The sequence below is a fragment of the Vicia villosa genome, linkage group LG4 (genome assembly GCF_029867415.1).
Source record: "Vicia villosa cultivar HV-30 ecotype Madison, WI linkage group LG4, Vvil1.0, whole genome shotgun sequence".
Taxonomy (NCBI): Eukaryota; Viridiplantae; Streptophyta; class Magnoliopsida; order Fabales; family Fabaceae; genus Vicia; species Vicia villosa.
In genome coordinates, this window is record NC_081183.1 from 181196042 (window position 1) to 181217759 (window position 21718).

At 32.2% G+C, this 21718-nt stretch overlaps 3 protein-coding genes across 4 annotated transcripts; 2 read left to right on the forward strand and 1 right to left on the reverse strand.

The window, feature by feature from the left end:
• Window positions 1–5409: 5409 nt before the first annotated feature.
• LOC131596241 (serine/threonine protein phosphatase 2A 57 kDa regulatory subunit B' kappa isoform-like) lies at window positions 5410–8112 on the forward strand. The gene is made up of 2 exons (XM_058868844.1): window positions 5410–7256; window positions 7460–8112. The coding sequence occupies exons 1-2, from the start codon at window positions 6114–6116 to the stop codon at window positions 7802–7804; spliced, it is 1488 nt and encodes a 495-aa protein (XP_058724827.1). The 5' UTR covers window positions 5410–6113; the 3' UTR covers window positions 7805–8112.
• Window positions 8113–8235: 123 nt separating this feature from the next.
• On the reverse strand, window positions 8236–12655 carry LOC131596242 (cyclin-A2-2-like). Of its 2 annotated transcripts, none has more exons than XM_058868846.1 (12): window positions 12519–12655; window positions 11999–12177; window positions 10713–10926; window positions 10445–10578; window positions 10228–10320; window positions 9955–10088; window positions 9725–9800; window positions 9549–9625; window positions 9439–9472; window positions 8999–9148; window positions 8767–8895; window positions 8236–8666 (listed from the first exon to the last, which is right to left on the reverse strand). In XM_058868846.1, the coding sequence occupies exons 2-12, from the start codon at window positions 12161–12163 to the stop codon at window positions 8616–8618; spliced, it is 1257 nt and encodes a 418-aa protein (XP_058724829.1). In that variant the 5' UTR covers window positions 12164–12177; window positions 12519–12655; the 3' UTR covers window positions 8236–8615. The 2 variants fall into 2 exon arrangements, with proteins under 2 accessions (XP_058724829.1, XP_058724828.1); XM_058868845.1 differs by having other exon boundaries at window positions 10713–10929.
• Window positions 12656–18999: 6344 nt separating this feature from the next.
• On the forward strand, window positions 19000–19416 carry LOC131598448 (uncharacterized). The gene has a single exon (XM_058871047.1). The coding sequence runs from the start codon at window positions 19000–19002 to the stop codon at window positions 19414–19416; it is 417 nt and encodes a 138-aa protein (XP_058727030.1).
• Window positions 19417–21718: the final 2302 nt, after the last annotated feature.

Below are 21718 nucleotides of genomic sequence, written 5' to 3' on the forward strand. Positions count from 1 at the left end.
ATTAAATTAAAATAATGTATTTCTGTAGGAAGAACCTTGATGTCTTACAGAGTAATTAAATTGTTGGACTTCTACATGAAGATCTTTACCACCCTACGGGGCAATTACAATGTTAGACTTCTATCAAAAGATCCTTGTCGCCCTACGGGGTAATTATACATTAGGCATTAACTAAAGGATCCTTTACATACCCTGATGCAATTAATTATGCTTGACCTTTACCAAAGAATCCTTGCCACTCCAAGAAGTGATTAAATATGCTAGACCTTCATTTGAAGGATCCTTGTCGGCCAACAAGATAAATATAAATGTTAGACCTTCACTAAAGAATTATTATTGTCCTACAAAGTGAATACATTGTTGGACATTCATGGAAAAATCTTTGACGCCTTAACAATTTACTCATTTAACATCAATATTATGAATAACAGAAAGCACACCACACTAGGAATTTCATAAACAAACCAAAGGCGTGAACATAGTCATTAAAAATACCCTAAGAGGCGGGGTTACAAAATGTCTTACAAACAGCGAGAATAAAAATAACATACTAAATACAAAGAATGAAACTTTCCTCAAGAAATTCTTAAGGGAATTTCCCTCTGAGAGGCTTAAATTAATGCCTCTTGTGAAAGACCCAACCTAAAGTCTCACTCAAGGGACTTGACTGAAAGTCTCGCCTGAGGAACCCAACTAAGTCTCGCCTGGGGGACTCAACAAAGTCTCATCAGGAAAGACTCGACTAAGTCTCTCCTGAGGGACTCAATTAAGCCTTACCGGAGAGATTCAGCTAAACCACATCCAAAAGGTTCACTTGAAGCTTCGACTAGGCTTTTTGATGGAAAGCTTGAGAATGAGTTAGGGGTTAAAACACTTCAGCCTCTACGACCCTTGTTCTTGAGTGACTGTGTATTGGTGTAAATGGCATAGACCACAGGGCAAGGGCAAAGACAAACGCTTATTCCATAATTTTTCCCAAGCTGCCCTCTCATTAGATCGAGTGCCCATATTTCAGATAAGGCACCCTTTTTTTGAATATGTCGCATGAGACCTTGGTATCTTTGTGCATAACACACAATTGTGCGTAAAATGTGTATTGGGTCAACAAATGTTACACAGGGAATTGTCAAACTAAATTTGTTCCTTGGATTTCAGGGAAATAATTATCCATTCCTAGAGTGCTTGTTATATCCTAGAAAGATTATTATCATTATGTCTATGTGTAATAGATTTTTGAGTAGATTTTTAAATGAAAAATAAAACTTTTATAACAATGAAAACTCTTCACTTATTTATAAAAAAAAATAAAGGCTAAATTCTTTCTTGCGTAAACATCAGTTGGCTTGCAACCATCCTTAACCACATTGCACAAGTTCCTCATGCAAGCTTCTTTTTAGACAGTTGGACATAACTTCCTTAGAACTTGTAACTTCTTTTAGTTATTTTGAGATCTATTTGGTGCATTTGAATTCTCATTGAGTAATTTATGTTCACTTTGAATGATAAGCTATTAATTTATTAACTTTGAAATAGTCTTTAGCATTTTAAGTTGTAAGCTAAAAAATTTACATATAACATATGACCAAAAGTGTTAATTTTTCAATATATTTCAAAATTGATATTTTAAAGACACTTTGTAAAGCTAATTTGTTCTTTGAATTTTGTCTCATTAATAATTATTACAAGGTTTAAATATTCAGAGACATTTTATCAAATGTCATGATTGTGCACTATTAGACTATAATTTATTTTGTAACTAATTTTTTTAGTTTTCCTTTTAATTAGTCTTTTTCAAGAATTAGTTAAAAGGTTTCTCTCTTAGCTTATTAACTTAAAATGTATAAATAATTGTTGACTATATTCGTTATAATTGAATTTACCAAAATTAACTCCAATATATATTTCATTTTATTTCTTTCTCTACGGAGATATTGGTCACATGAGCCACATCTAACATGTTATCAAGAGTAAGAAATTACTCTGATTTATTTTACACCCAACATGTTGTGTGTCGATTAAATATTAGTCACCCCGAATTCTTCCTTATTGTCTCACCTTTTGGTGAGATTACTATCATCAGTTCATATCATTCTTTCATTTTCTTTCTCTTTCGTCACTCTTCGCAACATAAAAATTTACTCTGTTTTTCTCCAATGATGGTTACCATTGACGGTGTTATTGGTCGCGACCCTTCCATGCCTCTCTCTTTTCCTATCATTTATTCATCTTCTCAATAGATAAGCATCCCACCATTGTCCCTAATTTTTTGGGAGCTACTCAACTTATATCATGCTCCAAGTGTAAAAACTTTGTGAATCTGCTTAACTAGGAAGCACATAATCAAAAACAAAGGTTAACAACAGATTCTCTTGATAAGAGAATCTGGAGTCTCTAGCATTCACGCTTGAGCAAAGAGTCCTGAACCGAGGTTTAAGCAAGGAAGTCCCTTTTGAGGACTTAAACAAGTAGTCTTAAACAACTGGTTTAGGCAAGGAAGTCTCGATCAGGTAAATTAAGCAAGAAGTTCTAGACAATTTGTTTGTGCAAGGAAGTCTCAATTAAGTTGATTGAGCATAAATTCTAGATAATGTGTTTGGGCATGAAGTCTCAATATGTAGGATTGAGCAAGAAGTCTCTTTCTTGAGGGCTTGAGCAGAAAGTCTTGAACTGTAGGTTTAAGCAAATAAGTCTCTTGCCTGCGTGATTGAGCAATGAAGTCTTTTTCTAGTTTGATTGAGCAAATTGTAATCTGAATGATTATAGTGAAAATCTCTTGTGCTGCAAGGGGACTGGACTACTCGCGGTTTGGAAGGAACCAAGATATATTGTGTCTCTATATTTACTTACGCATTTACTTATTCCGCTGTGCACTGAACTTTGAAGTCAGAATCTCACCCGACTTAGTTCTTCTTGATACAAAATATGATCTTATCAACTCAGTTCTGAATCAAAATTTGAAAAGAAGTAGTCTTTGGTATACACAATTCAACCCTTCTTCTTGTGTATATTTTTCTAACCTTCACATAAAACTTTTTAACCCTTTCTTTCTTATGTGTTTATCTATGGGGATGACTTCAAGGATAATTTCCCTGCCACGTCATTCCATTAGGTTGGTGTTTCCACGTCAAATTTCCCTTAATGGGTTATGAAATTTGGCATATTTCTTCTATGTTGTGCGGATCTGGATCGTGAATGACCTAATTCTTATTTAAGGTTGGACCTCTTAGGCCTATACGATTGCACATATGTAGATGAAGTGCAAAAAGAACTTATATATTGGTTACACCACCCATGGTCATGGCTGATAATGTTGAATCCAAGTTGTTTACTTGTGCAGAAAAAGATTGATGTTCATAAATTGTTTTTTTAATGATTAAATATTATATGATTTTTAATTTAGGGAGAATTTCATTTATAAGAAGTTGAGGAAGCAAATGTGAAACAATCGTATTTAACTTTTTTACTTTAATTTGAATAAAAAGTCAATGAGTTGAAAGTCATGTCAATTAATTTTAGCACATCAATGTAAATTTTGAAGAAAAATAAAAGTGCGTCTGTTAAATTGTAAAAGGAAAAAACTTTGAAGAAAAGGAAAAATGTGATGGACAACAAACTTTGTCGCTACCTATATTTAGATGATAAAATCATTCTCTTAAAAACAAAGTTCACATCCCTAGGAAGAAAAAAGTGTCAAATACAAATGATATAAAGACAAGTTGATTGTCTAAACAAGTTTTCTCATATTTGACCACTTTACTTGAAGAGGCTTTGGGGGCTGCCTGACCCACAATAAAACCTCTAGTTCTCAGTTCCATGAATGGGGAAGCCTCAGTTAAATTTACACATGCATGTTTCACTCATACCTCTTCCATACACTGGACATATGTTGGTCTAAGCGTAAATACTCCCTCTTGTGGGCCAGTTAAAAAATTCACTTGCGACTATTTCTTCACATATACTTCCTCTTGTCTAATATATAAAAATGACATTCATAACAAAGTCATGTTAGTATTTGAAGCATGAAAGCTCTCTACAATGAACTGTGCGCCCCCAAAAGTATCCAAACACATCTAACCAAAAACAAGATAAACTTCATCGGTAGGAAATAAAGGAATCATAAGTCGACATCAAAAGATAGTATGATACTCTATTGGTGACATATTCTAGCATTACATGACAATAAGAATATGTAGAAGAAAATATTAAGCATGTGTTATTTGCAAACACACAGGTTTTTTTTTTTGAAAGGGGGTCTTTGCTATTAAAACTGCTAAGGTCATAATTTTAAATCGTACCACTAAGACCACCTAAAGCTCAGTTAAAATAAGAGTCCACACCATATATCTTATTTCAATATATGTTATTGCAACATCTAAGATTGGGCTCTAGAAGTCACTATTAAAATTGCTAAGGTCATAATTTAAAATCGTACCACTAAGACTACCTAAAGCTCAGTCAAAATAAGAGTCCACACCATATATATTATTTCAATATATGATATTATAACATCTAAGATTGGGCTTTAGAAGTCACAAAAGCATAGAAGATAATCTCTATTGTTGAGTACAAATCCAATCCCCCACCTCTACTAGATAAATAAGCCATCTTACATTGGAGATCTTTGGCGAAATGATCTTAACCAATCACGATGCCTTAAAACTGTCATTCACAATTCTTTATCAAACAAAAATAATTGTCCCTTCCACGTGAATTAGTTGACACATTCTCATGCCAAAAAATAGTTTGACGACACACACGCACAATCGAAGTAGAAGAAGCGCAATATGAGAATCCCTTAACTATGAGAGAAAATGCATTAACTCAACGATCATGTCAACTCTCTTGGTAGACAACCCTTATATAAAATTTCGATCTCGATTAAGAGTCTCAAAGTAATTTCATCCCAAACACCAACCTCCCAATCTAAAGAGAACAACCCCCAAAAAGTTTACTGTCATCACACAAAGGTCAAAAAACCTCAATCTTACTTACGAACATTTCAACTAAAGGTGAAATCATAAACCCCTCTACCGAATAATGTCATGCACTTTAACGACCTAATCCGAATCCCTTACAATGATCTCATGATCAAAATTCCATTTTAGAATCAATTTTAATTCAAAGTTTTTTATAAAAAATATATTTAATCTTTTATCAAACTATTCAAACCCAAATATAAATTATTTTACACTAACTATATTTTCAATTAAAATTAACATAATCAAAATATAGTCAATTTTTAGTACGGTCAAACCAACACACCCGTTATAAAAACAAGAGCCATTTGCCATTATAATTTGATGATGGTAAACGTGCCATGAAAAATCACAATAAGCGGCAAAGTACAGAAAACCATAAAAAAGAAAGTGCCGTCCATTGAATTTCCCATATATTTTGAATTAAAGTAACAAATATTTTATCCTTACAAAAATAAAATAAAAAATAAAAACTTTAGTTTCTTTTTTCATTTTAATGGTGATGGATCATTAACACCAAAAAGCCACAGCTAAGAGGGTTCTTTTCTTTTCCATTTCATCCATCCATCACCAAAAAAAAAAAAATCAATTTTTTTTGCTTGCATTTCATCTTCTCCTAGATCCATCATTTTATTAATATATACCCATAATTTTATTTTTTATTTTTCTTTTATTTTCGAAAAATTGGAAAAAAATGTTACAATGTTAGATTTGTTTCAGATGTAACATTATCATCGTAATCATTGCTGTTTATTGTTGTTGTTGTTGTGTTTGTTTGTAACAGACTTTTTATTTGTTGTTTTTGCTGTTGGTGTTGTTGTCATTTGGTTTTACTACCTTTCCTCTTTTGGTTCACGTGTTCTTCGTAACACACGAACCGCAATCTTCAAGATTTGATTTTTACATCAATGCATGGTTCAAAATTGGAAATTTCTTGAACCCCATTTCGAATTTGGATCTCAATTTTAGGTGGAAATCTAGATTGCTTGAAATTTGTAGTTGTTTAGGTGAACGAGATCTAGGGTTTTTCTGGTTTAGAATTAGCAATTTTTGGGAGGGTTTGGTTGATTTTGATTGTTTCTTCATGGGTTTGATGTGAAAGGTTTGGAATTGGTGGATTTTAGCTTCTGGGTTGCAATGCTGAACAAGCTTTTCAACAAGCTTCCTCGGAAATCTTCTAAAATTGATGAAGATGAGTCGGCCCGGGTTGTCGAATCCCCGCGTGCTGCTGGTAAATGCGTCAATCGACAGCAAGGTGGTGGTGTTGCGGTGAAACGAGCTTCTTCGTCGGCGGTGTTTCCTGCTAGCATGGTTTCTGGGATTGAACCTTTGGTGCCGTTTAAGGATGTTCCGAATGGTGAAAAGATGAACTTGTTTGTGAGCAAATTGAGTCTTTGTTGTGTGACATTTGATTTTACTGATCCTGCTAAGAACATTGCTGAGAAAGATGTGAAAAGGAAAACTTTGGTTGAACTTATTGATTTTGTGGTTTGTGCATCAATGAAGTTTAGTGAACCTGCTATTCTTGCGATGTGTAGAATGTGTGCTATTAATTTGTTTAGAGTTTTTCCGCCTAATTATAGGGTTAACGGAGTTGTTGCTATTGGCGCTGAGAATGATGATGATGACCCGATGTTTGATCCGGCTTGGCCACATTTGCAACTTGTTTATGAATTGCTGCTTAAGTTTATCTCTTCTTCGTGTCTCGATGCTAGAGTAGCGAAAAAGTATATCGATCATTCGTTCATTTCGAAGTTGCTTGAACTGTTTGATTCCGAGGATCCAAGAGAAAGAGACTGTTTGAAGACGATTCTGCATAGGGTTTATGGGAAGTTCATGGTGCATAGACCCTTTATTCGGAAAACAATTAACAATATATTCTATCGATTCGTGATTGAGACCGAGAAACATAACGGGATTGCTGAGTTGTTGGAGATTTTTGGGAGTGTGATTTGTGGATTTGCTTTGCCCTTGAAAGAGGAACACAAAATCTTCTTGTGGAGAGTTTTGATCCCCTTGCACAAGCCTAAATCTTTGGGGGTGTACTTTCCGCAACTGTCTTTCTGTATTACGCAGTTCTTAGAGAAGGAGCCGAAGTTAGCGAGCATTGTTATAAGTGGTATGCTAAAATATTGGCCCGTAATAAATAGTCAGAAAGAAGTGATGTTTCTCGGGGAATTGGAAGAAATTTTGGAAGGAATCAACATGGTAGAGTTCCAGAGGATCATGATTCCACTGTTTTTGCGGATTTCGTGCTGCATTAACAGCCTACACTTCCAGGTAAAATTTTTACACTGAACTCATTCAGTAATTCTCACCATTTGCTTGCTCCAATGTTATCCATTCTGTGCTCTATAGTTTGCATGGTGCTTTATGCTCACTCTCATTTTCTCGAACTAGTTAAATATTACAATACGTTTTAAGAATCGCTTGTTTCTATTGATGAAAAATATTTTTTTTCTGTTCGACATGGATTGTTTCAGGTAGCTGAAAGGACCCTTTTCCTATGGAACAACGACCACATTGTAAATTTGATCGCTCATAACCGACAAGTGATCCTGCCCATCATATTTCCGGCACTAGATAGGAATATTAAAAGCCACTGGAACCCAGCAGTTGTAAACTTAACTATCAACATCAGAAAGATGTTCGTCGAGATGGATGAGAAGCTTTTCATATCTTGCCATACTCAATTTAAGGAAGAAGAGGCACTTTTAATCTCAGAAGCCGAAAGGCGAAAGGAAGCATGGAAACAACTAGAGCAGGCAGCCAGTCTGAAACCTGTAATTGGAAATACTGCTGTTTTAGTGTCTCCTTTGATGATATGAACTGCATTGCTAGCTATGGAATCCTCGCGAATTGCAACGAGGCATTTTGGTTTTGGATGCTATGGTGTTACTTCTGGCAGCAAGATGTTGCGACACTGTTTTGATTACTTACTATATGGTATGTAATTTTTCGAAATCGACAGTGTTGAAAAGGATCATGCAGTTATTGTGGATCAAACGAACGATTATATGTATAAGAAGCTTGTTTGTAGTATCTTCCTTCTCTCTCTGTGTATGTACCTTCTTACATTATAATCCTCAGTTGCTCTCATTAAATACAAGTACTAACCTGAGAGCCTGTTTAACAACTACTTGAGTTTAGAGAGATAGACTCGCGCGAAAACTGTAGAGTCCATTAGAAAGATCCACTTCTGATATTATGTTTGCATAGAAGGCAATATTTCAGAGTTCGTCTAATTCGACAAGCAATCACTTTGGCAACAATTTATAGTGTATTTAGCGAATAAAGAAACGAAATCAAATCGGTACAACGATATAACATGCCATTGGTTTTTATTGTAATATAAATAAGAATGTTTGTTACAACAAAAGTAACATTATTATTAATACAATTCTCTACTGTCATTGTATCATTCACTTCACTATAAGGAGATCAAGAAGCACCAGAGGTTGGTACCATCCTATAAGTCACAACTACGGAATAGAATTGAATTGACCGTAATTGGAAATGAATAGAATCAAAATTTGATTGCAAAATATTTACAACCATACATAATCTCTCCCCTTCCATATATGTTTGATCAGAAATTTTCTAAAGTTATTCTTTATTCTTTAACTTATACAGTTGAGCCTAGAAAAGCGGTTCCACCGGTTTCGGAGAAAAATTCGCCACACTTTTGAACTGTCATAGGAAGCCAAAATCACTGTCATGAGAAGCTGAGAGATAAAGACTAATGAAAGAACAATAGGATTATTATTATTATTATTTTTAAATTTCTAACCTTATCTTGTTGATATTTTTCGCGGACACCATCACAACCTTTGGTATTACGCTGCAAATCATGCAGTATAAGGACAGTAGTCTTAAGCTCTGATGTTTTGTAATTTGTATAGTGCTCAAGAGTCGGATTCTGCAAATTGGTGAGCATGTGAATCTAATTAGATTAACTTTAAGTCGAAACTGATAGGCTAATTGTAAAAATGAAAGTTAAATGTTCAAAATAAAGTTCAGACCCATGGGTGTTCTGACTGGCCAAGGGTCCATCTGGCGAGAAAAACTGCAGATGCTGCTATCTTGGAAGGTCGATACTGCAATAAGCTGTATTCAACAAGTGCAAGCTCTGCTAAATAGTTTGCCATGAATTCCAGTTCAGGATAAGCAACCTGATAACAGAAAAAAAAAAGTACAATCAACTTGACTTTGTTAATTCGATTTCGGAGTTGACTGGTAGAAGCACTTTCAGAAGATTCAGAAGATCAAACAATTGCCACAGTTTGATCAAAGATCAGACAACTCAGATTTTTAATATGTATTTGGAATATGATTTATTAAAGTCGAAATGTGAGCTGTCTTGATCCAACAGTGCTGATCTCATTAATGCAGTGCGCAGAGAATCTGGATTTGGAATTCGGATATTCAATATCAACTATCAAGTATAGTCTATGTTAAGTACCTTGTAAGAAGATTGTGCAGCATGGATGAACCTCCTGAAAGCCGAAGAAGATGGTTAGAGTTCTATTGAATTTAAACTGTTTGAACAAAAATTGTTTATGTATTATGTACCTGAGGAATGTTTTGATTGTAGGAACAGATAACTGGAACTGTAGAACATTCAGTACCTCTTTCTCCATTTTCAAAATCTATCAAGTGCAGATTATTAGGTGTTTCATATATCAGTCATTATGAACACAAATTGAAAAGATGAAGTTTCCGGTAATAATACCAAATGTTACTTATACCTCTTTTTTCGAGTATGTATTGTCCGTGATGGTGACAAATTCTTCTAGCGGGGGAGCAGAAATCTCTTCATACTTACTTCAAGCCATGAAAGAAAAGAAGAGTATAAGAATGTTTGGTTTAGCGGTGAATTTGACAGAATCATACTGAGTAATCGTGATTTTAGCAAAAATTGCACTTTGTATCAAAGCCTCAATATTTACCAAGGAAAATTACAAAGTATTGTACTTACGATGAAATCAGCATGCAAGTAACACCCAGCAACTGGAGCCTCTGTCTTGTAATCACGCGACAGGAAAGGAACCGATCAATGAGATTCACGGTAAGGTAGAGTGTGTCTGGAACTAGTTTATATTCATCAGAAACCTGAAAAAGAATATAACAGCATTCCAACAAATCCATTCAACAACCAAAAATTGATGCAGTTCAGATTGAAGGGCTTATGCAATAAGCACTTAATTAAGCTGTTTATTCAAACTGTGTCTAATACGCTAACGGGACTAACCTCCACAAGCCAGTCAACCAGAATTCCACGCATGGTTGGAGTGATGTCTTGCTGCACCTTCTCCATGTAATTGGCTAGTGGCCTCTTTTCACACTGGAAAGATTTAACCAAAACACACAATCAATTATTTTGACAGTAAAATTGACTACTTTTTAGTCTTAGTTTCACATTATGCAACTAAAAATGAAGAAAAGAAAACACATTTTACAACACAAACCTCTTTGACATGAATATTATAGTATATATCAGGAGCATAAGAAGTCCAAACAGGAGAATCCTTTGCCTCCGAATCAATGTCCACGATTCCAAAGCCAACCGAGGTTCTTAGCTTCTCGCATATCAGATTTATATCTGCATAATCCAATCAAGATGAACATAATAGTATGACTATGATTTAGCAATTGTGGTGCCAACAATATTGAAGACATGTTCGATATCTGACACACGTCATATTGAATTAAATCGAATGAGATAGTTGAAAAAACCTTCAACTGGAGAATTGACAGAGGCCTGCATTGAAAGCATGGGAAAAACCAGATGAGGTGGAACTTGCAGTTGCAGTGAATCTTTCATTGTTGTTGTTAATGTGGAAGAATCTTCAGCCAACTCTGACTGAACATTCTCTTTGGTTGTTAATGCTGGTAAGGAGACATTTTCTTCTGAAGCTACCTTGGTCTTTCTCTTCTTGCAAGCTTCATTCTTCTATGTAATGAACAATATCATCAAATCACTAGTTAATAATAATAAATGATATAAAGTTATAAATTAAACAAGCAATTTAGTTCAAGATATTATTTTCACTTGAAGAATAAATGCTGAATCTATTATTCACTCCAAAGATTTACAAAATCCAACTCAATTATTCTCCACAACATTATCACAATGACAATTGTGGCAGCATTTTGCTGCAATATCAAAGTTCGCGACGTGTGAACAAGTGAGATCAGACCACAGCTAAAAAAAATGCAATTTTTACTGCAAACATGATTTTAGTAAATCTGCAAATGAAAACATAAATTTTTTCCACTAAATTTTAAAACGAGAAATTATATTTTGAAACATAATTTACCTCTAAAAGTAGTGCAGAATGAAATTTAAAATTGCTGTTAATTTTGTTCAAAATGTTTAATGAGTTGTAGCACCATGATATATTCATTAACCATCTAAACTTTTTGTTAAATTTGTGTCAAAACATCAAAATTCTTTAAAAATTTATATACATTTTCTATTAAATTTTGAATGAATTGTGAGCATGATCGTAAGAGTTTTGTCTTATAAAAGTTCAATCAATAGCATCACTTTAATTAAAAATAACTTGCTTTCAATTAGGTTAAAAAAAACTTGTTTTTAGTGTACAGACAAACATTTCATCTAAACAATTTCACTTCAAACTCAAATTTTAAATCAAAAACTAAAAGTGTTTTTAAGTCTCTAGTAGATAAAATTGATTTTGAATGAATAGATTTTATGAAAATAACTCAAGTTATTTGAAGATAAAACGATGTTTGGATAAACTCCTGCAAAAATGAATTTAACAATAAATTCCAATGTACAAATTAATATCAAAGGCTATTAATTTCATTTTCAAGTAGGACCAATTCAAAAAACATAATCAATTATACTCGAGAATAACCAGACATATCATATCAGAATCAATCGATCTCATCCAGACATAAAACCAAACATAAGCTAAATCAAAGATCGATCCCAATAATAATAACGATATTAATATAAAAAAAAAAGAGTAGAGAATTGCATATATTTAATATACCTCAAAATTTGACGTATGAATACGCTTATTTTTGTGCGATGATTTTGTTGAAGTGTTAGTCACATCCCTTAATCCAACCACACCTCCATCCTTAGTCGAAGACGCTTTCATGGCTCTAGCTCTTGCTCGAGTCACCCTAACATTCTCAACATTTTCTTTGTTCATTTTCTCTTCCCACACTGCACAATTCACAATTCAACAAATAAATAAAACAATATTTATAAATTTAAAAAAAGAAAAAAATATCAATAGTCAATAAAAAAGAGTTTTTATAATAATAAATAATAAAAAAATTAGAATATTTTTATTAATTCCTAGGTTAATTTTTTTGTAACAATGGTGAAGTGATAAACAAAAAACAGATCTACGCGGCGTGGTAATGAAAATTATTATTATGAAATAATGATATTTTGAAGTGCAGCAGCTATAAGGTTATGTGCATCGATTTGATATTCAGTCAAAGGTTAGGATTATATATTTCATGTAGAGAGAGAGAAAGATGAGAGAGAGAGTGAAGTACAGAAAGGTAGTGTGTGTGGATATGGGAGGAGAAGAAGATGAAGAAAAGAGTGAAAGCGATAATAAATAAAAGCGGAGTCGTAAGACTGAGTGAATGAGCGTGAGCGGGAGACAAGGCTGTAGTTTAAATTTGCAAAATCTAAACACTAATCTTTGTTCGGATGTTATTAAACATTGACTCAAGGGTAAATTTGGCGTAATCTCAAATAATTAGCGTAATTTTGGTAAAAAATATAAAAAATTTAAATGAAATTATGACAATACCCTTGTTTCTTTACAAGGGGAAAAGGGAAAAGATAAAAAAATATCTAGAAAATAAAATCCCATTATCATCAACAGGTAGGATAATGATGATTTTTATAGAAGACTCTGCAAAAGACCAGTACACCGTATTATCTCTCTCATATTTTGTTAGATAGTAAGCATAAACATTTTTCTCCTTAAAAATATGAAATTTTTGAACTAGTTATTCCCTAAAGAGAAAATATTTAGTGTTATGAAGAATTGCGACATAATGATGTCAAACATTAAGAGACTCTAAGATAATCTTGATAATGGGGGTTGAGTCAGAATAGCACTTCAAGTATTTGATGCTATGTTCTCAGACCATACGCAAATCATGATATAGCGCCATTAACTTAGCATGATGGATGTTGGAATAACCAATGTTACCCGCAAAATCGTGAACCCAAGCACCATCAGCATTTCGAATCAATCCAAATAAACCTGAGACGTCTGAATACCAAGGCTATTTTCATCAATGTTGGAAATTTAATTACCACCTATATATGCATTCCACGTGATCGTTCTCGTTGGATGAGACATATTATGCTTGTGAAAACATTTAACTTCTTAGCATAATCCGTTGTGACGAGTTTCAAAGTATAGAAGCACACTACTTCATTAGCAAAAGACACAATTTGTTCCTAGCACGCCACAACCACCAGCAAGCAGCCAAAAAGAGAGAACCACCATCAATGACATGTCTAATCTAATCATATAAACTATCTTCTTGGAAAAATAATGGGCCCAAGAAGTCAATAAATTTCCAAAAGCGATTAGCAAATTCACAATATTTCAGGCAGTGTAGAGTCGTCTTTGCGTCCTTATTGCATCTATGACAGAGATTCTTCTTGATCATATCACGATGATGCAACATTGATCTCGTAGGAAGGGATTTATGTAAAGTCATTATACAGAAGAATTTCACCTTTTCAAGAGCAAGAATATGCCACAACATCCCCAAGAGTTATTATTTGTTGTATTCTGAACAAATTCAAGTCTATTGATCCAATTATAATCTGAGCAGTATAGATACCATCTAATTTACCTTTCCAAGTTAACCGATCAAATACTATAGTATTCAAACAAATAAGAAGCACTTTCAAGAGGTCACAAACAACCAGAGGAATATTAATATATGATGAAATGAAGTTCCAACTCCAATCCAAGTAAACACCATTCACTCGCATTTCCAGATCGTGGATATCCACATAGAGAACCTGCTATGCTAATTTCCCTAACTCAGACCAATTGGAAAACCAGAAATTGGAGTTCCCATCTTCCAATCTAAATTCAAAGCCATCTTTAAGAGAAGAGAAAACTTTCATAATTACATTCATGAGTATCTGATCTTAGTTTCTTTTTCATATTAAGGAACATTTCCTCACTAATGTACTTATGCTTCAAAGATTGAACCCATAGTGAATCACAATCTTGGTGGAGACCCTAAATTAGCTTACCCAACATAAAAGCATTGATCTATCTTGCTTTAGGGATCCCAAGACCATTCCATTTGTTGGGCTTAGTGTTTTTATTCTAACCAACGAAATGCACACCAGAGTTCGAATTACCTTTCCACAAAAAATTCCTAGCCATCCTATCAATAAAATCACAATTCGGCTGTAGTAGCCAAGCCACTTGCATATAATAATTTGAGATAAAATCATTATAATAAGTTAGTTGCGGTAGTCAAGCCAGTTGTATATAGTAATACCCTCGTTTTGTCAAGCTCACTATAAATCTACATAAAACTTATAAATAATTCTTATAGTAATTGTCCGTGCTCACTAGATTGATCGCTATGACATATCATTGAATTTAAAGGAAAAGCATAATACGGAGAAAAAAAATATAAGCTTTATAAATATTTGTATCTAAATGATATTAATTACCATATATGAAAATAGTCGAACAAGCTGCAAAATAAAACTAGGAATAAAATCGTTAAGAGTGTCGTGAAAATAGATATGAGTGTTATTTAGGTTAGTATACATATAGTTGGCGACACCGAGAAGGAAAAAAATTAAATTGGTATTATAAAACTTAGGGTTAAAAAAACTAGACTCATATTGAATTGGTTTGTGAATATTACATAATGGAGTCTAGTTAAATTGTTACATTAAAGGTGCAATCAAATTGATGATGATGTTTACAAATCGATTGTAAATCTGACTGAATCGATAAACTAGGCATGTGATTTATAGAGAAACTTGCTTAACGAGAAAATATGTTTCTCTAGAAAAATATAATATTCTGAAACACATAAGAAAATAAATGGAAAAGAAAAAATACGTATGAGGAAAAAATGAAGAAAAAAAATTGAAGAAGAAGATAAATGCACTTTCACCACTAAGAGAAGGGCAAGAAAAAAATACCATATATAAAAGTCCCGTAATCGATTCTTTGTGAAGATTAGGTAAAAAGACGGGGAATTAGGGTCCAGATTGTTGAGCTCAGGCTATGTATGTTAAACTTAAACTACTAAAGAAACAAAAATAGTTCTGCTTTGGAAATTCAAAAATTATATATTCTTTCCATTAAAAATTATGTGACGTTACAGACTAGAAGAAAACATGTTAGTTGTGACTAAGAACCCTTATCGATCGATCCACCACTTTTTAAGGTGAAAAAAAAAGCAGCATTGCCACTATGATATGCAAACTTTTGGTACTTGAAACAATGTGAATGTACAAATATTTAATATATTAGGGACCTATTGATTCGACCAATGATCAATTGACTTATTTCTCAACCAAGTTAATAATTGATTCGAGTTTCGTAGCACTTCATATAATTATAAATGATAAGTTTTATTTTTTTAAAAATCTATACTGAAATAATTTTTTTTTGTCATTTAAATTTTACAAATTTTCAACACAATTTATTAAATCAAATATATCCTAAATGTATTTGTAAAAGAAATTACAATGACTAGGGGAAAATATGAGCATATCTTCTAATGTGTGAGTGTATTTAGTATATTAAAAATATATGTAATGCATGTCTACTCCAAAGGTCTTTGTGTGACTTGAAGCAATTTCCAATTTGATACAAAAGGTATGAACATTTTATTTTAAGCATTTATATTTAAGGAGTAATCATGATATTTGTGTCTATTATAAGAAGCTGAGAAATAATGATCACGCTTATCTACTTCATATGTTAATAATATGATGATTGTTAGCAAAAACATATATGGTATTGAAGAACTCAAAATAATGCGTAAATTTGAATTTAATATGAATGATCTAGGAAGTGCTAAGAAAATCCTAGGCATGAAAATCATTAGGCATTTGGATATTGGTGTTATGAGAATAACTCGAGAAATCTATGTCAAAATGGTGGTTCAAAAATTCAAAATGGTTGATGCAAAATCTAAAATTATACAATTGAATTTCATTTCCAATTTTCATAAAAAAATCTATCCCCAAAGTGTACTAAAAGAAAATAAATATGGTGTAGGTTTCTTATTTTAGTGTAGTAGGAAGTTTAATAAATGTGATAACTCCATTTATATGAGTTATTTATGTTTTAAATAGTTGAATTCATCCGTTGTAAATTAAATGATTGTGAGCACTCTACTTGATTTAAGCTAGTTTGTCATGTAATTTAGTTGAGCGTAATATGTGATTTGTCTTTTGGACTTCACTTGTATTTTTGTATTTAGGATTAGTTCTGACGATGCTTGGTGACATAACAACACTTGATTGTCTTGTGTCAGGATACTAATTAATTATCAAAAGAAGCTAATTGGAGTCATAACACCGGAGTAAAAGTTGAAATATAAGAGCATTCTAGACATTGAGGCTATGTGTTAATTTGACATAAATGGATAAGAATGAAAAGTTGGAGGAAAAAAGAACTATAAGATATCATGCACGTGCACTTGTATTATCCTAGTACAATAAAAAAGGATTATGCCTTATTCGTTGGGTCAAGAAAATGGATAAAAGAGGTTGACTCAAGTACCAATGAAACATCTATTGAGGTCAAGGAAACCATACATCAACCTATATCCATTTCAATGGCAGAAGTTGGCGCTAATAGTCACTAGAGCAAAGATCATCTACAATTGGAAGACTGATTGTTATGACTTCTTAGATTTATCATTTTATACTCTCTACTTAAGATGTGTATCTTGAATTCTCAGTTCTTGACTTTGGTAAGCTTACTATGAGCTAACTCTATTTTGTTGGATAGTATAAAGTTATTTAAACAAGTAATCATGTGAATATGATTTCACATGGTTTTATGTCATGTTTAATTCTTAAATGTTTAAGTTATATGTTTGACTATAGGCTTGATAATCCTAGAGTCAAATACAAACTTGTTAAGTTGTGGTAGGGCTTAGTAAATGAATCTCAAGAACTAATAGAGTTTACTAAATATGACAGTTTTACTTGAAATGTAATAGTACTAATGACAATTTAGACTTAAGGTAATCTTAATGAGCCATTTCATATTTCACAAGGTTTAGTGTTGACCATAAATGACATGATACCACATGACAACACATGGTCTAGTTTGATGTAATTACACCAAACCTAAGGATAATTCCTTATCAATTTTAAAGAACAAGATTCAATCAGCCCGATCGAAATCTCATTTTCTTCACTCTTCACTTGAGTGAATCATCAACCTTGGTGCAAGATGATTATCGTTGCACAATGACAATGAAAGAAGGAAGAAAGAAAAGATGAAATTGGAAGATAGAGGATTTAGTGTTTGAACAAAAAGAGAAGAATAATTTTTGCAGAGTTTCTCTCTGCTTCCAAACTGAAATTTTATTCACTTTGCAACTGCAAATTCTCAACTATTACAATAGTAAGGATTACTCCCTATATTTATAATTTTTAGGTTGCTTTCTCCCTAAGCCAAAGCATAAAACTACAAAATCCTAAAATATCTATTTTGGTCTCAGTCGAAATCCTGTGTCAAGTAACCTGCTTCTACACTTCGACATCTAATACAACTCGACACATATTAGACTATTTAAACAAACCCTTGTTCACGTCGAGCAACATGCTGCTTCAACACATCACCTAATTTATTGTGTCTTAGATATCTACATTCATCATAGATCTTAACTTCTTAAACACTTCAACCTGTGCTCCTTTCGTCATGATGTCTGCAATCTGATTCTCAGTTCTGCAATATTTAAAGTTTATCTTCCTTTTGGTATCTGCTCTCAAAGATAATAAAACCTCATTTCATTGTATTTGCTTCGACCATGCTATACGATTGTTTGTAGATTGAGTGGCGGTTCTAGTGCCCAGCTAGCCCGGGCACCCGCCCAGGCTCAACCCTTATTTTCATTGTATTCCTCCTAATTTAATATTCGAGTTTTAGACAAAATCATGGGCAAAATTAGTCAAAACAAGGTGTAAAAATTAAAACAAATAAATAACCAATGGTCAAGGCCCAACCCAATTAATTATTTATGAATCAAAACTGAAATTAAAAAAAAATTCCTTAAAACAAAAACCTTAACCTTCTTTCAAAACTACAGGTAAAGGTTTTAAAGAAATTAAAACTCTGCTCCTCCGTTCGCCCTATCCTCTCCTTCGTGACCGTGAGGTGAATGATCTCTCATCTTAACCTTCTCTTATTTTATTTTGCCGTTCGCCCAACCCAATTAATTTCTATGTGTTGTTGTTGTCACTGTAAATGAAAATTGAAACATGAAATGAAAGTTGTGTTGTGTACTTGTGTTGTGTTTGGTGGTAGTCGTAGAGAAGAAGAAGAAGAAGTAGGTAGTGTGTGTCTATCAAGTGTGTGGTTTTGTGTTGTGTTGTGTGGTTTTAGTTTACCGAGAAAGTGTGTGGGGTTGTGCTGTTGTTTTGCAATTTTTTTTAATAAAAATAGTGAATAATTGAAACTAGAAAGAGAAGTAGGTGTAGGTAGTGTGTGTTTGTTTTGTCTCATTTACTTTTTGTGTTTGTTTTTCTTCTCTATTTTTTTAAATTGGTATAAAAATATGTGAATTAGGTTTAGTTATTAATTAGGTTTAGTCTAACGATTAGTTTAATTTATTAATTTATTAAATTTATGTATTTATGTTATATTTTTATTATTATTTAAATTAATTAGATTTAGTTGTGAGCTTTAGAGTTAAAGGCTTTCGCTTACTTACCTAAACCGGACCATTTTACTTTCAATTTAACTTCATAATTTTTTTTCTAGATAATTAAATTTTAGATATGAGAAAGTTTTTGGTTCCTAGAAGAAGTTTTGAGAATGTTGATGTTGTGCAACCAGAAGCCGAAGTAGAAGAAACACCGCCTAATGTGGCCAATGAATTTAATTCAAATGAGATTGTACGTGATCCAGGATGTAGGAAACAAATTCATGAGTATGCTACAGATATTCAAGACCAAGTGAAGAGGGCATATATATTGAAGGGTCCAACGCAACCTGATTTAGCAATATTTCCTCGTACTCAATTTGGGAAGTCTTCAAGAGCATTTTGTAAAGCATGGTATAATAATTATACATGGATTGAATACAGTGAGTCGAAGGATGCAGCTTATTGTTTTTATTGCTTTCTCTTTAAGCCGTCCGGGAGGGCTGAACACTTTGGTTATGAAGTCTTCAACAAAGACGAATTTAAAGATTGAAAGCATGCATCTAAAGGTTTCAAAGATCATATTGGTAGTCATAATAGTAAGCACAACTCATGTATGAAGCACTATGACAATTATAATAATCAAAGACAAAGTGCGACAAGTATCTTTGCTAGAGCAACTAGGGAATCAGAAGAATTGTATAAGATCTGTAGGTTTAAAGTATCTTATGACTATTATATATTATGTCACATGTAACTCGCGGTTAATTTTTTGGCCCAGGCTACCTAAAATTCTTGGCTCCATCACTGTGCAGATTGATATCTGGCATGTTGTTGATCTTCATGGTCATTACTCCATGATCTTTCCCTGAAATCTCTTTGACCAAATTTAAAATCCATGTTGCTCAACATGCACAAAGAGAAGCAACTATCTACTCTGTTTCACATGACGATAATGTCACTACTGGCTCTTTTCTCGAACTTCAAGAAACATGTGCACCACCTAGCATAAACACATAACCTGTCGTGAATTAACCGGTTGGACCAAATTTTTTACACACGTTTTAGTCTTTTTTTTCCTTGCATATTTCCTTGTGGTTGCATGACTTTTCTCCAATATAGAATACTTTGACACCCAAATTTTACACTTTAATTTCCATTTTTTCCAATTCATCTAGTTTATGGCATTGTTTTCATCTATTCTATAAAATCGATTTTGGCTATAACTTCTCTATCAATAGGAAGAATTACTTCAATGAATGGCTTGTTCCATTTATTCTCTCCATTTTTAATTTGGTCACTGACTCCATTTACACTTATTTCCAAGGGTTTTTATATTAGGACTTTAGACCCTTGTTGATTAGGGATCCAATTGTCTTGCCAAATATTTACTTTCTCATTATTCCCAATGATCCAACAAGAACATTTGTTGAGGATTCATTTTCTTCAAATATAATATGTGGAAGACATTTCTAGAAGACTGGCCTTTTTAGTTTCTAATACAAAATTAATTATTTTATTTAATTATGTTATTAGCATCACTTTACTATAATATTTTTACTCTACTTTTATGATAATAAGAAATCTATTAATATTGATAAAATTAATTTAATGAAAATTTTATTCTCTTTTACTTTTACTTAATGCATGCATATTTAGATTCTTCTATATAAGTTTTAAAAGCACTTGTAGTCTACTATAGTTTAAGATTTTTTTTTTCTTGTTTGAATATTTTTTCAAAATCAATTATCCTCCTCCAAAAATAATTCTAATTGAGGCTACAATTCCTAACTTTTGAGTTTACTAGAATGAATTATATATTATTTGTTATAATTCTTTTTAATTTTCCTTCTTTAGCCTCTTAAATTTTTACCAATTATTTCTTTTCTTTTTAATTTATATTAGAATTTATTACCATTTTAATAATTATACTATTTAAAATCAATTTTGATAAAATTATCTAAACAACATTAATTGATATAACAATCACTTATAAGTTATATATTATTATTGTATCCAAACCTAAATCAATTTTACTAAACTCAATTATGTTAAAATCAATTTTATCAAACTCAATTTTCTTAAAATCAATTTTGTCCACCATAAATTCAAACACACCCTTATTGTTACTTTTTCCTTTTTTGTTTATAAATAGCTTAATAACTAAAGTTTCATCTTTTAAAAATTAATAAATAAAATGGCTCTAGTTCAAAGTGTCTGTGCACCCGAATATTCATACATAACAATTAATTGAACGCGGAATAATTTTTAATATATTTTTTTATCCCATATCTCTTTTATGTGATTCATTTTATTTCCTCAATTTTTAAAAAAGACAATAAAATCTCTTTTATCTTCAAACAATGTTATTTACAGGGCCGACCCTAGGGATAGGCCACCAAGGCTACCGCCTAGGGCCTCATTCTTTTATTTTTTATTTATATGATTTTAGTAATAAATTTTTTTAAAAATTACTTTTTAAATTATTTTATATACCAATTAAATAATAATAATACCTATTTAAAATATATAATTATTATTATTTACCATGTGTGTTATATAATTTGCTAATTTAAAAATCATAAGTATGAATAATAAATTTTTGAATTCTTCAATATAATAGGAGATTTAATATCTAATTTTTTTTTTATAATTTTGACATTGTTTTTCAATTATGATTTTCTAAATAATAAGAAGAGTATTTAGATTAGTTAATTTTAGTATCAAATATAATATTAAATAAAATTAATTATAATAATGTAATAGTTTCACATTCTAAAACATCTAAAATATATTAATTAAAAAAAATATTTTTATTATATTAAAAATTTTTGATCTAAAATTTTGCCTTAGGC

Coding starts and splice junctions, on each gene's coding strand:
- LOC131596241 (XM_058868844.1), top strand. CDS start 6,114: ATGCTGAACAAGCTTTTCAACAAGCTTCCTCGGAAATCTTCTAAAATT. Junction 7,257..7,459: donor TTAACAGCCTACACTTCCAG/GTAAAATTTTTA, acceptor GGATTGTTTCAG/GTAGCTGAAAGGACCCTTTT.
- LOC131596242 (XM_058868845.1), bottom strand. CDS start 12,163: ATGAACAAAGAAAATGTTGAGAATGTTAGGGTGACTCGAGCAAGAGCT. Junction 10,089..10,227: donor TGGTTGACTGGCTTGTGGAG/GTTAGTCCCGTT, acceptor ATTCTTTTTCAG/GTTTCTGATGAATATAAACT. Junction 9,801..9,954: donor ACTTGCATGCTGATTTCATC/GTAAGTACAATA, acceptor CATGGCTTGAAG/TAAGTATGAAGAGATTTCTG.
- LOC131598448 (XM_058871047.1), top strand. CDS start 19,000: ATGAGAAAGTTTTTGGTTCCTAGAAGAAGTTTTGAGAATGTTGATGTT.